This window comes from Platalea leucorodia (assembly GCF_965183815.1).
Source record: "Platalea leucorodia genome assembly, chromosome: 3".
Classification (NCBI taxonomy): Eukaryota; Metazoa; Chordata; class Aves; order Pelecaniformes; family Threskiornithidae; genus Platalea; species Platalea leucorodia.
Window position 1 is genome coordinate 91,188,172 of NC_138825.1, and position 15,225 is coordinate 91,203,396.

At 40.2% G+C, this 15,225-nt stretch overlaps 1 protein-coding gene across 2 annotated transcripts in view; it reads right to left on the minus strand.

The window, feature by feature from the left end:
* The window catches only part of TTK (TTK protein kinase), a gene marked incomplete at its 3' end in the record, with an annotated part of 39,237 nt that extends 33,220 nt beyond the window's left edge, over positions 1-6,017 (minus strand). For both annotated transcript variants that reach the window (XM_082305913.1, XM_082305912.1), the window contains exons 1-2: positions 5,849-6,017; positions 254-398 (exon numbers count right to left, since the gene is read on the minus strand). In XM_082305913.1, the coding sequence (XP_082162039.1) occupies positions 254-398 (145 nt within the window). In that variant the 5' untranslated portion in view covers positions 5,849-6,017. The remainder of the gene's footprint in view (positions 1-253; positions 399-5,848) is intronic.
* Positions 6,018-15,225: the final 9,208 nt, after the last annotated feature.

Genomic DNA, 15,225 nt, shown 5'->3' on the forward strand with positions numbered 1-15,225 from the left:
TGAACAGAAGAAAACACTTTTTATAAGCTTTCATGTAAGACTAGTGAGTTGTTTTGGGGGTTTGTTTGTTTGTTTTACACAAGATTAGAGCAACACAGTTAACTAAAGAAACAAGGAGAGATGAAATGTATTTTGTGGTCATTGATACTGAAGAAATGCTAAACCTTAAATCCTCTCAGTTAACCTGGACTAAAAGTGAAAGATCCATTAAGATCAGTTGTGTAAGTGACAACACAGTAACAAAAACACATACCTGTTGTATCAGCTGAGATTTTAGTACAGTTAAGTTCATCTGTGATATTGTCTTCATTTCTGTATTTGTTTTTCAAGTCTCTAACTCTATTCATGATTGAAGCAATTTGTGGCAATCCTCTTTCACTTAGGTCCTCCTCCTCCATCTGCAGACACAAGGTTAAAATCCAGTGAAGTTACTGAAGAACCCGGTTGTAGCTCACCTTAATTGGAATTACCACGGGAAAGCCTCTCGTGTATATTTTGCAGATTAATTGAGACTCAACCACATTATGTAACACAAATACTCTATTAAGCCTTTGTCAATGTGGTTATACAAGTAAACTTCTTAGCAGAAGCCAACGTAGATGAGCAAAAGGAATCGGTACTTAACTGATCTGCCCACATACTAGTCCATGCTTCACAGCAGCCCCTTCAATAAGGTATATCCAGTGTTCGAATAAAATGGGGGTGGGATATGTTGCCTGAATAGCTATGAGTCTATTGTATTAAATCACATCCTGAATCCATAGATGAGGATGGCTAAGAGGCAGTCCTCCTAACCATAAACTCCTGCCACTTCTCTTGAATAAACAGCAATGGAACAAGCATTTGTCAGACTTCATGGTGACCTGGCTCAGGGACAAATACCAACAGAAAACTACATAAAAAAGGGGGAAAGCTTTTATCTTTTTGCTTGATGCTTTTCCTGCGCTCTCAACTGTGTCACCGTATGGCCAAGAGAAAGGAAAGGCAGGAAGGAGAGACTTTCATTTGATGACACCTCTAAGGCTGGGTTAGACCACCTTACATGTGTCACCCCACACATACACCTCCCTTAAACATAAACGTTTTTCATATGGAAAGAAAACTTGATACTATAAACTTGAAGTTTTAACAATATTAATATTTCCAATCACAGCTATAACTTATAGTAGAAATAATAAGTTTCAAGACATAAAAGATACTTACAACCCATCTTTTAGCATTACCTCCTCTCTGTTAACAGTCATTTTTTATTTAACATAATACATGTATAGTTGGACAGTGAGATGTGCTCTGAAAAATATCAGTTTGTTCTTGTTATGCCTCAATTTTAACATTATCCTTCTCTAAAGTAGCACTTAATTGAAATGTGGTGCACTTATTTACACTATTAGGGACTCTAAATCAAACATTTTTAAATAGTTCCTTGTCCTAGTTCTCACAGTTTTGCTGTTGCAGAATTTTACCACTTAGATGTCTATCCAAAAGGATTAATTCTGAGAGATTACACAAGCCACTGAATGCAGGTGAACCACTAAGGGTTATGTTACAAATTACTATACTACATTGCTTGTAATGAATAATATTCAACTTTATATTAATTCCTGGCTGGAATGTCTGCTTTATTAAGGAATACAATCAAACACAAACTAAAAACTGATGATGGAGGGGAGGGCTAGCCAGGAGACACTAAGATGAGGAAAGTTCACACAGGAAACACCGAAGACATACCTACACAGAGTTTCACAGCCTATGTGCAGGCTGGGAGAACCCTAAAGCAAATCCGTGTATTTTGTCAGCTACTAAGCATTATCTCCACATAACTGGAGTAATTTGAGGCTTAATAATGTTCCTAATATTTACTTTTGTAAGGCAGAACTATGTATGTTTAACCTTTCTAGATTCTCTCTGTTCAGGGAGGGCAAACCCTTGTACATATTTCCAAAGAACAAGCCATATTACTTTTTCAAAGGATATAACATCATCACTGGTGTGCGTGGCAGCTTACTAACAAAAAAGAGAGTCTTTACTCAGAGGTATGCTATACAAACCTGTCTCTGTATGCCTACAGTTGACTCTAACACCTTGCAAATTCATTCACTATAATTCAATGTGAAAACTAAATTATAAAGCTTCATTCCAACGAACATTGTCTTGGAGAAGCATGAACAAAATTGGCTAGAAGTGGGCAAAGTCATAGATAAATATCTAACTCCAAACCTCTGCTCTCACAGTTACCAGAGAAGACAGGGAAATATTTCAAAATTACCACTGCTTTTACATATAAACTAAACCAAACAATGAATAATTCTGGGTAAGCCTTAGCGGAATTAAGGCTGTGATGAGACAGGGATGAACTATGCATCTCTGCCCGAAAAGAGTTCAGGAGAAATAAACGGTATCAGTAAGAAAACAAATATATACCAAACATAAAAAAAGATACACTATGCATCTACAGCATTATTTTGCACAGTGTGTGACAGTAAGAGGACCGAGGGATCTGCTCACCACAAGGAAAAGACAGGCACAGCCTTGCAAGTTTAATAGACACTTAGAACTGTGAAAAGACATTCTGAGTGAAAAGGAAACTCCAGCAGAGCTAGGATTCTTCCTAAAAAACAAGCTAACTAGGTAAAAGCTTACAACATCCTACCTAAGTACAAATCAAGGTAGAGTGCACACAGGTTTGTTAGAGTGCACTGAAAGAGAAGAACAAACGAACATAGGGAAAAAGGTAAAAACAAAGTTAAGGTGAAAGTGAGTATCACTGAACTTGGTATTCTGGGAAACTTGAAAGACTTTTTTTTAATCTTTCATAACAGTAGCTTAGCTATTAAATGCTATACGTAAGTGTTTGCAATTATTTATTAAGCTGTTAATTTAAATCTAGGTTTTCGGTTGGTAACATGTCTAAATAAATGTAAGAAGCATTATGCCCCTCACCCTCAAGTCTCCGCACAATGGTACTCAAGACTGATCTGTTGACTATAAGGGTCTAACTTTCAGATCAACACAGACTAGCAAAGACAGCAAATTAAACTCTAGTGAAATTATAACTGTCCAACACTTCATTAGAAGACTTAAGAGCTCCACCAATCAATAAATGCTGAAAACCACTGCTATAGTAAAATGTCTGTTGGGGATACACAGAAAGCTTGGAGGTTTTTCCAGCAGAGCTAATAAACACATTCAGCAATTTCAACAGACATAGAACAGGCAAGCACTTGTGAGAAAAATGGCATTTTTTTCCTCTTATTCGATACTTTCACATTTCATCCACCTTCCCAGCTCACACCCCCTTCACATCACAATAATCAGTTAATATTCTAAAACCCATTAACACAAGTTTCCATATTCATTACTGTATGTGCACATCTGGCAATCTATTACAGAGCTGTAGTTACTTCCTAAATTACGTAGCCAAATCTGTACACCAAAAGCAAACAGACTTCTATATCCTCTCTGTTTAGCACAAGCTTATCCCATCCTGATGATCCCCTTCCTCCAGATTCCCCTACTGCTTTAACAAGTGGTATGTGTCCAATGTACATCTAGTAGCCAAAGTTCAGACTACAACAAAAGCCAGGGGCTCAAATTCTAACAGCTCCAGGACATAAAGCCTCACGGAAAGAGAGACCCTCACAGGCTTTATCTCCGACAAAATTAGTCTTCTCTTCCTCTTCACAGCCCCTGTTCCTCCACAGGAGTTACTATAGGCAATTCACAAAAAGGAGAAAGACCTAAAACCAGAAGTGTTCTGCATGTATATCTCCATGAAGTCAACACAAGCTACGATCCCATTACCATCCTTCATTTATTCTGTCTAAAAGTTTAGCACGCAATGTTAATCTAAGCTCCTTGCCACAGGCTACAGCAATTAGTTGTCACAGCAGGTAAGGGGAAAAGAATTCACATGCTCTTGTGTTCAAAGCAGTATTGCCAAAGACAAGTGACATCTATTTGTAAGTTTCTAAAAGCAAGTGGATTTAGAGTTTTAAAGACTTTTTTTTAAGGAACTCATGCCAAATCCTCAATGCTATATCAGTTTATTATCAACTGAAATACAATACATGGATCTAGCTGAGAGATAGGAATCTAGGCAATCTAAGAATCTAGGCAATTCTTTTTTCGCCTACAACAAAAATCTTTTACATTTTCCTGAAACACAGATTAACATAGGAAAAGCTGTGATCAATGCTCCATGCATCTAATGAACAGGAAAATTTTAGTATTAAAAACTCTGGTGAATTAAGTGCATATCAAGGGGATTTGACTTGCCGATTATTGTAAAGTTGGGCCCAGAAACAGGGAAGGTAACGCACTCTGGACAGATTAAATAGGTTCAAAGAAAGACTAAGTTTATTTTTGCAGTGAATTGTTGGTCTTTGATCCTTTTGTACTCAGATATAACAAGTCAATAAAAAGTTGCTGGAAGGCCCAGAGAGATTAGATCTATTTTAGATTAATTATTGAAAGAGATGTAATTGAATGGGATAAAGTAAGTTCATCCACCTCTAATCCCACTATCTAAAAACTAAACCTGGCACCACTTTCAAGAAGCCTCACAATTAATTTTTAGAGTACTAGTTGTTGCAAGTTTGCGCTTCTTTGAAAGCGGAAGACTCTCGGCTTTCATGAAGCAGAGACCATAAACCAGAAAGATTTTCATGTTTATGAGCTTGCTTATACAGCAGAAGCGGGCACATTTCATGTTCTTCCTGTATTAGAAATGGCCTACCAAGAATATTAAGCCTTCTCTTGTCTATATAGAGGTGTTGTTTTAGTAGGTTCAAAACACAGGGTTTTTTGTGTGAACACCAAGATTTAGTCTGGCAAAAGCACCATGTACACTACCACTATCAAAAGGTCTTAGCATCGCTTTAACAACTGTTGGAGTCTGGTGAGACGTTCTACACATGACTTCTTAATATCTTTGCAGAAAAGCAAAAGCACTAAGTTCTGAAACTGGTTCCTTCCTTCATTTACAAAATGAAATATTTCCAGTGGTCTAAGAAAAGGAGAAGCAAGCATCCCCCAAACAGGGCTGTAAGCAAGACCTATACAGAAGAAAAACTATGAGAGCTAGAGACAGCACACTAAATCAGTGTTATCTGAAAAACAATTTTTGTTTCATTGAGCCGAAACTAGATAAGAAAGAACCCTCCATTTTTCTTAAAAGAAGTACATTGAAAAAATTCTAATTTCAGTGCTCATTTGGAACTTCCTTTAATATCTGTTTCTCCCTAAAGCGCATTGGGAAAAACCTTAGGCTGTTTGAGACTGGCTCTGTAAACTATCCCATCTTTTGGAGATTATGTTGCTAAAAATTACACGTTATTACTGTAGCAAAGACCATTCATGTGCCATTCTGAAGATGATACTTACTAACTTCACAGGTTAAAAAAAACATCCGGCTCTTCATAAGGAAGATTTTGGTACATATTGCAGTTTTACTTTTGATAAATACAGTAGAGGGGGCTACAGGAACTCAATACTCTAAATCTCCTCTTTATGGGTGAGGATATCCTTAAAGATCTGTCCTTGAACTGCACCCATTCCCTCAAAGTATGGATGAAGTCAGCTTCTCCAAAACTTGAAGCACCAAGAAGACCAAAAGACATTTACCTCAGGTTTAGGAATACTGCGATCTCTCATTACAACTGTAATTGCTAACAATTCCCAGATGCTTTTTTTTTTTTAAAACACAATATTTATATTTTCCTCACCAATGTAAAAGGTTCATTATTCTTTTTACAGTGATAGCTTGCCAAATGTAGTAGACCAAAAACAGAAAAAAATCATTTTTTGCATAAATTTGGTCTTAACTGTCATCAATACATGTCAAACTTACATTGCTGGTGTGTCGCTCAACTGTTCAAGGTTCAACGTGTACTATATGGAGAAAACCTCTCCTGAAGAAAGGATATGCCTTGTCAAAAAGATAATGTGGATGAGGGTCAGACTATCTCAGATGATCCCAAGAATCCAGCAAAGGCAAGAAACGTAGCTCTCCATCCTGAAGAAGTTCCTACGTATCAAAAATGGAATGGTTAGGCATTGAAAAGTAAATGAATATCAGTATACCCTGTAAGTTTGTCTCATCTTCATGACATCCCAGAAATATAGTTTTCATTAAATCAATGAAACTATTCCTAGTTAGTAATAAACCAGTACAAAAAAGCTCAAAGATTGCTTTTGGACTAAGGGCAAGCACTTCCAAATGTGTCAGCTTGTTATAACGTTTACAGATAAAAAATACACTGAGGGCATAATCACCTGTGTACTGTCATGATTTGCAACTAATCTTTCTACTCATGCCAAAGTAAGTAATATTCAGAGTCTCATTTTGGCTTAATCTGCTGCACGATTACTTTTAAAGAAAGCATTTGCCATTTAATTCTCTGTGTGCAGCATGTTCAAAATCTGCCAAGATAGCAACGATCTAAAATAGCAACATGCTCTTATATATGCACTCAATAGGAACTGAGCTTCTAACTGCAACGGCTACATGGCAACACATTTGAGATCTAGAAAAGCCATACAAGAGAGGAGGTTAGAGACAGAGAAGCAAAGAACAGGGAGAACATGTATGCAGAGATCAAGAAGATAATGGAGCAACCTTTTAAAAAGGCATAGTAAAGTAACTTCAACCCCTCATACAGACCCACTAAATAAGGAGCCAAGGGACAGAGACTAAAAAGCAGTATATGTTGTAAATGCATGAAGTGGCAGTACCAGTTATCTATAGGGTTTCACGTGTACTACACCCAAAAATATTTATTGATACTAAAGAGAAATAATAGCATCCAGTCTTGCTATGTTACCTTATTTGTTCAGTTTCTGAATGGAGCCAGATGCAGTTTTTCCTCAAATGCAAACTTTAAGAAAGCATGAAAATACTTTTTAATTATTGACCAAAAAGGTACTTTCCTCCTACCCCTGGAATCTGCTGAAATATTGCAACTGTTTATCAAAGGAGGTGTAGATGGCAGCAAAAAATTTAAGCAAGCACCCAAGAGCTTGCCTGGCTTTTTACCTCCAAGTGAATTGATCAGCCCAGTAAAATATATTTACATTATCCTATTATTATATTTATTATATATTATTATTATATATTATTATATATAATATTATTATTATTATATTTTCCTTATACCCCCAGACCATTGTGGCTACAACCGTTACATTAAATATGTGTTTAGATCTGTTCCTATGGTCTGATTAAAGTGTCTACTAGTGTCAAAAGACTATACGTTGAAGAACTTTAAGTCCTCTACTCTGTGTAGAAGAGGTGAAAATGCCACCTCTAAATCAGGAACTTTATCCATGCATGTGTCTTCTGGTGCCTTCCTTTCCTACGCAGAAAGATCACACACAAACAAGAGGGGAAAACTAACTGTAGCCTTCATCTTCTGCAGTATTTGCATTATTCTGCCGATGTATTCAGTTCATTATTTAACAGCACTCACCGTTTAAGCAAAGATACAGATGCCTGCTGGTAGTACAGCAAATGCTGTCAGTAACAGGAAGTAGAACTATCTCCAAGTGCAGTTACATCAACATTGCCAAAATACGCTACAGTACTACCAAAGACCCTTCCTGAACATTGGGATCTATTACACAGACTTAAAGTGCTTAAAAGTTCCTGCCTCCGAGATCTTGCCACCGTGGTTCAAGGCAAATAAGAATGGAAACATGCGATAACACACAACCATCTTCAGAAACACATGGCATTGTCTTTCATTCATCCAGTTATCAATTATCATTCTGCAGGTATCACAGCAGAAATTAGTCTTCGTTACTCCTTTGAAGGAACAGATACCAGCTTTCATGAAATCATTTAGGTTGGAAAGGACCTTTAAGATCATCAAGTCCAACCGTTAACCTAACACTGCCACATCCACCACTAAACCACGTCCCATGAGTTTCTTTAAAACCCATGGGAAAGCAGAAAGCAGATCTGCTTGCTAAACAATACAAGCTTTTAGGTTAGTCTAAAGAGCAAATTGCAATGGTAGGAACATAAAAGAAATCCTGCGACTTTTGCTTGCTCCAGACAGATGTTAAAAAAATGCTGTTACTAGAAAGCATCAAGCTAAATTGTTCCAAAAGCAGTCACCAAAACCTGAATTCAGATGAGCGGCAAAGTCCTCCAAATACTCTCCAACTTCAACTCCTTTCATGTCCCATATGACATCCTGATTACAAGACTGGGTTAAACAGTTATTAATTAGCTATCCAACTAGACAGATTTGTTAACTCACTTCTAACCTGCTCCCTAATGCAGCCACAAGTACAAGTCTCTCCTTTACACAGCCACTATTTCCCAAAATACATGGAAACGTGGTGTCTTTGAAGTGTCTACCCAGGCTTTAAAGAAATTATACGTGTGCATAATCTTTGTTTGATTTTGTTTACAAGTCCTAAAGCCTAAATCAGGATTTTCTCAAAGGGAAACAAAACCACCCAACATTAAAAAAACCCAAACAAATATAATTTTAAACAGTTAGCAACATTAACTATGAATATAAATAGAAAAAATAGAAATTCTAGTGTTAGCTACAAAAAAAGACTTAAAGATACAAAACAGGGCTAATCAGAAAAAGGCTCAACAGCAGAGAAGCAGGTGAGCTACTGTAGCATAAACAAACTAGAGGCTGTAGGGCACGTAAAAGTTACCAAGAGGCAGAGGAGAACAGAGCAGCACACAAACTCACCGAGACACAACTGTAAGTTCTGAAAGCTTAAGAATGTAGCCAAGCAGTGACAAGGGACATCACTGAGAGAAGTTTTAATTCAGGGTATCATTTCAGGAACAGCTATTGCTTTATCACCTGCACTAGCCAGAGCTGAATGGATACACGTTCCAAGACCTTTCTCTCCTTTTCCCTCTCCTTGCCCACATACACCTTTCTATTTCCAAAACAATTTGTGTAAATTAGTAGCAAGCACAGGTCTGCTTTGTGTCTATTTCTAGAAAATGCTACTCCTCAGTCTAACTGAAGATAACTTGCACGATGGATTGATATCCTCACCCAATTACATCTCATTACATGTTGCCAAGTCTGCAGCCAGATTTTCTTTTCCCTTTAATTTCATAATATACAAAACTTAAACAAGAAGAAAAAAAAAACAAAAAACAAAAAAACACAAAAAAACCCAACCAAACAAACAAAAAAACCACCACTCTCGAGATGCCTCATCAAATTCAGGTTAAAAAACAAAATCGCAGAAGAGGAAGGCAGGGAGAGAAGGTGGTGCGGGAGATGAGGCGAGAGACACCGGGTTTCCTCACCGGCGGGGGCGGCGGCCCAGCGGAGCCGCAGGCCCCGTTCTCCGCCCAGCGCCCCGCCGGGCCGGGGCAGCCGAGGAGCCCGCCCCACGCACCCCCGCTTCCCGCAGGCCTGCGCCGGGCCGCGGCGGGGACCGGAGGGCGGGGCCGGCAGGAGGCGATGCGAGGCGATGGGAGCCCCGCGGGCGCCGCCGCCACACACAGCCCAGGGGGCGCGGGCTCCGCCGCCGCTCAGCGGCTCCGCGGCTCCACCGCTCGACGCGCACCCCGGCATCTCCCGCCCGGCCGCACTCACCCCCGCCGCGGGCTTCTGCTGCAGCGCCGGGAGGAGGCTCCGGCCCGGCACCCGCGCCGCTCTCGGTTTGAATATCACTGACGCCCAAAGAGCCCGCCTCCCATTGGCCAGAACGGCTGATGGGGCAGGGGAGGAAGCGAGCGCTGATTGGCCGGGGGAAGGAAAAACAGCGGAGCCCGCCTGCCTATTGGAGGGGAGCCGTGGCGGCCGCGCGGTCCATAACAGTCACGGCTCCTTCCCGCCCCCAGCGCCTCGTGGGGGCCCCCGGTGCTCGCGCCGCGCCCCGCCCTGCTGCCGCGGAGCGGGCGGGGCCTTGTGCGCAGGCGCGCTGCGGAGGGGCGGGCGGCGGGGCCGTTGAGCGCCCCCGGTGCTGAGGGGGCGCTGGGGCTGCCGCCTTCCGGTACCCCCGGGCCGCTACCCCCTTCCCCCTAGAGCGGAGAGGGAGGGGCCGCCGCGCTGCCCTCCAGGGAGAAGCTGGAGGGCGGGAAGACCTTCCCTCAGCGGCGGTGGCGGGTTGTTGCCGGCGGCCCGCCATGGGCCTCTCTTCCCTGGTGGGCTCTGGGGAGCGGTGCGGGAAGGCTCCCGACCGAGCGCTTGCCGGGGCGGTCGAAGTAGGCTCGTCGCCGCCCGGGGCACTGGCATGGCTCCCGGCGTTATTCCCGGTTCCCACAAAGAGGGAAAGGGAAGTGTGGGCTGCCCGGGTTCAGTTCTTGATGACAAAGTGCGGAGCACACAAACAAGATAATGCAAACTTACTTAAAATAAAGCTGAAAATATTTTCCACTTTAAGGGCTAACTAGTTTATTTTTTTTTGAAGCTTCATTCAGCTGTAACAGAACTGTGGGACCAGCTCCTTAAGATTACAGTTTACCTCTACCATTTTTCTCAGATGGATTCTTCATAAGAGGGTCCCATATCTGCAGCGTGCCTACGGCTGCTAAAGGCAGCTCCTTCTCTGAGCTGTCCCGTTCTTCTTGGAGTTGGATTACAGTAATGCAAATGCACGAAGAACTGTTCAGCCTCTCTCAATTTACATTCTGGCTGTACGTATTAATTAGTGTTCTGTATAGCAGGTATGGTTCTTCTGTTGCTTATAATATTTTCAAGATTGTTAACATGCTATAAAAAACAGTGAGATGTGTATATACATGCCTTATTAATTTGATAAGTTACTAATCACTAGCTTTCCATAGACATCATGCATGATATCTTAATAATATACCTCAAGCGGCCTATCATTGCAATTTATCTTACTCATCTTTATTCATCTAGAATTTAAGTATCTTGTCTAATCTAGTGATACAAACTCGGTCTACAGTCAAGGAAAAGAGGCATTTCAAGAGAAAAATTCAGTTCAAACACCTATTTTAGAATGTAATGGGTCATCCTTTTGAGGGAGGTCTCATTTTTTCTCTGCGAAGTATAAAGCAATTCTAACTTTTAGGTATCTAAGATTAAGTGAGATTATATTTTTTTCTATATTGCCTTACTCCTTGCATATACACATTTTTGGTGGTTTTGATGATTTTGTTGTTGTGTTGGAGCTCTCGTGCTCCACTAGAATCCAGATCTAGTGAAAAATTAAAGATGCAGCACAAGTTGCATGGATCTGCTCTGCATCTGTCTTCACTTGAGGTACATAGTCATAGATTATTTTATTAGGAGGAGTCTTGATTGGGTCAAAGGAGATGAGAGTTGGATTGTTGTAGTGAGTGAATAGTGCTGTAAGGGGTTGTCATTTGATTTCTGTAGCTGTGACAAATCGGGATACCCTGTAGAATCCTGGCAAAACCAAAATGAACAGGAAGGAGAAAGCAGCAAAGAGAGAAAAGGTCAGAGAACGAAAGGCTGTAATATGCTTAGAAAAAATAAAGGAGCCTCCATTTAGTATTCTTCAACAAAATATAAAATATGTGTGGTGTTTGGATTGTTGGTAGAACCATCATCTACTTGCTTATGCTTGTTATTCATTATAAAGTCATAGATCTATAGGGAATTTAAGAAGTATACCAATTGAAGTCTCCACCTAAAGGTGATTCCAGTTTGAATGACAAATGTGACATGTGAATCACAAAAAACAAGGACAAGATTGGATGACAAACAGAAGGAAAGAGAGGTCAATCTTTTGTGATGAGTTACCATCAGGAGAATCCTGTTTATTATTTTAAATACCTGATCATATGGCAAGATTTTGTACCAGTTTGGATGATGGTATTGCAAACCCAAGTGTAGCAAAGGCACAGGTGAGTCATTAAGGATTTTTCAAGTGTTGATAAAATCTTTATACCACACTGTGGTGTTTTCTGTAAATGGATATGAGAGAAAGGCCTTCCTCTTCGAGTTGAAAATTTGGCAGCCACTAACCCATCCTCTCAAGTTGGTATTTGAGGTTTAATGCCTCTGATAGAAAGGGTTGATCTAAAAGAAAGGAGCTGGTAGCTCATTGGTTACAACCAGTGACAGAGATTCAGTGTAGCTGATCCGGCGGAAAGCGCATTTGGAGAAAGCTCTGCGGAATATTTCATGGACTCCATTCACCGAGAGTATCCGGAGTGTTCCTGACTGCTGATGCATTGCTACAACCTACGGATGTCCAGGAGAAGAAGCAAACAAACGATCTAGATGGCGGAGTCACCTCAACGACTGAGAAGTTTTTCTAAAAATAGTAAGTGGGTAATTAACAAGCTATTAAGATTTTCAGCAGCAAGAGTAATCACCAGATACCTAGTATTCCCACTCCTTCTAGCTGTTATGTTTCCATGACATACCAATTGTTTGTCACTACTGACGACTTTGAGACTTGTGTGTATTTTTTTTTAGTTTTTTGATGAAGAGAAAGAGAGAACGATAGTTAAAGTATCAGTGGATCTTGTCCCATGGCGTTTCTTCATTTACAGATCTGATGCATGCTTTCTGACTGGACTTAGAAACTTTTTTTCTAAGGAACCAACTTTTTTTTCGAATGATTGCATTCGATCACAAAAATAATGAGAACCATTGTACCTGGGCTTCTTTGTGTTGTCTGATAGATACCATTTTTTGCTGTTAAATGCACAGATGTACACACACAAAGAAAGTACTGATTTATAAACTGGCTAATCAACAGATCCCAAAAAGGAAGCATCACTAAGAAATGTTCGAGCTGTTCATTTCAGAAGGGTACCTCACAGACTGGCTCTAACCATGATGGATTTTGAGTATTGTATCGGTGATACAGAGGTTAATATAAAATGGCTGCTGATAAACTTGATACAAAGGTGGTGTTGAGGCTGCAGGCAAATGACTGGGCTGTTGACTAGGTCCTGGCCTGAGGTTAAGCCAGCTGCAGGGATGTGGAAATCTAGTGAACGTGACATGAGAAATTGCTGAGCATTAATAACTTTGTGATAAGCTGATGAAAGCTACAGATCATGCTGTGAAAGGTGGCTGGATCTCACATGTGGTTATGGGGGAGTTACGTGAGGAACAGCCAAACTTCCCAGGTTATTTGAAGGGGAATATTTTGGAAAGGGCATCTTTTGTGGAGTACAATCTTACAACACCAAAAGCACCTACGTAAACACATCATAAATATGAGATCACTTAGGTAATGGTACTGGACATACCAGATTTGAATACAAATTTATCAGAACTGGGACTAACGGAGAAAAAGGAATTAGCAGCAGATCCTGTATTTGGGAGGAGACTGGGACAGAGAAAGGGAGGCACAAGGTTGGTGAAAAAGAGCTGAGAAATGGGAAAAGAGGTGATAAGCTCTGGAAAGAAATGCATACATTTTCCTGCTTTTGGCAGTTAAGTTAAAGCTTGTAGTAAAATATGTTATGTTTAAGCATAATTTACTCTGACCAATAGTAGGGCTACTACGTGAAAATTTCTAAACTGTGCTAAGAAGAGATCAGGCTGAATAATCCAATGATCCTTTCCGCCTTGAACTCCGTGAATCCACAAGACTTGGGAGAGATGTATCCTTGGTGTTCAAGAATTGATCAGCATTCTTTATGGCTTGGAAAGTATAGGTCTCACCTTCCGAAGTTTCTTTTCTTCAGATTTGTTTCTTCACAGCACCTGCTTCCTGGGGAATTGGAGAAATAATTTCTGATGAATCTTCTTACTGCTTATATAAATCTATACGTGTCTTGTTCTCCCACTTTCTGCTTTTAGTTCTTTGTTCTTCTCTTTCTGTCTTTGCTGCTTAAGGAATACTGGCCTCAAATAATATTCAAAATCTATCAAACAAGAATTGCTTAATCTGGATACAAACCTCTGCTACTTGCCAAAAAACAGCTAGCAGTTGCGCAAGAGAGAGCTATAGAGAAGACAGGGTTAATTATACTTCTTTTATAATAAGGACATGTCTTTACTCATGTGGTGGTGCAATGTCTGATTGTTCATTATTACACTTTGAAATAACTGCTAGCATTAAGCTTTTGGCTACTATTGAAAAAAATCAAAACAGGAGGGTAGGGTTAATTTTACCTCCTCTGAGCTATCTGAGAGGTAGGTAGCCAGTCAAAGCTAGTGATCCATGTTCCTTTTGCAGCCAGCGCAGGGGAGACTGTCTAACCCTACGTCCGTCCAGTCTGCAGATGAGGTGAGGGACTCTGGAGGTGTCGTTCTTTCTCTCAGCTGATGGTTGAGGGAATGTCTGCAGCTATCTTAGTCTAAATGCGTAACTCACAGTCAATTAAATATTAATTATTAAAGATTTTAACTTATTCCCCTTGGAAATAACAGGGCAGCCTGTGTATCTCAATGATGAATTGCTGCATGCTTCGAATACCCATTTTCATCCTGTCAGTTCCTTTTCATTTTCAGATGCTTTTCTGTGCATCGCCATCTCATCAGAATACATTGAATGTATCTGAGAATTTTGTTTTCAGCACCTATGTAAGACTGAGAAATACTATTCACATCTTATATTGGAAAACTAAGGCACGGGAAAGTGAATAGCATACCTTAAGTCATACAGGATGCCCAAAACAGATCTAGAGATCAACCCCAGAGATCCCGATGTCAATTCCAGCACATTAAGAACCTTCTCATTTGAGTATTTGTTTAGCACTCAATAGCTGCAGTAATCGTTGAGGAAAAGTATATTATTATATATACCAACTTCAAATGGTGATAATTGTAAGACCTATTACAGTGTCAGCCTCTACAGGTTGGCACTGAGTACAACAAATAGTAGGTGATTGCTCACCCGCATACTGGATAATTACTAATCTGCCGTGGATGACTTTTCAACTGGAGTTCTCCTGTGTTTTGTTCTGTTATCTGGCCAGTACAATGTATGTACGAGGCCACATAGGAAATCTGTGATGATATGAGAGTTGTGGTACCTTCAGTAGGAGGATAATACCCCGTTGTACATACCGATTTCATCAGATCCAGCTGGTGCTGTTCAGCAGCTTACTTTGTATATGGCCAAACGGAGTTACAGATTCACGTGGGCTGGAAATAATTAGAAAAGAACAGAGTTGAGAAATCATGTGAACAGTCTGTTGTGCAGGTTCACAACTTCAGGTCATGCTGGATCCATAGGTTCTGTTGTATGTCCATGTAAAAATAACAGAAGAAAATATATTTTGTATATATCTCTGTCAGAAATTTCCTTTTGATTGACCATCTTATAGCAGCTAAG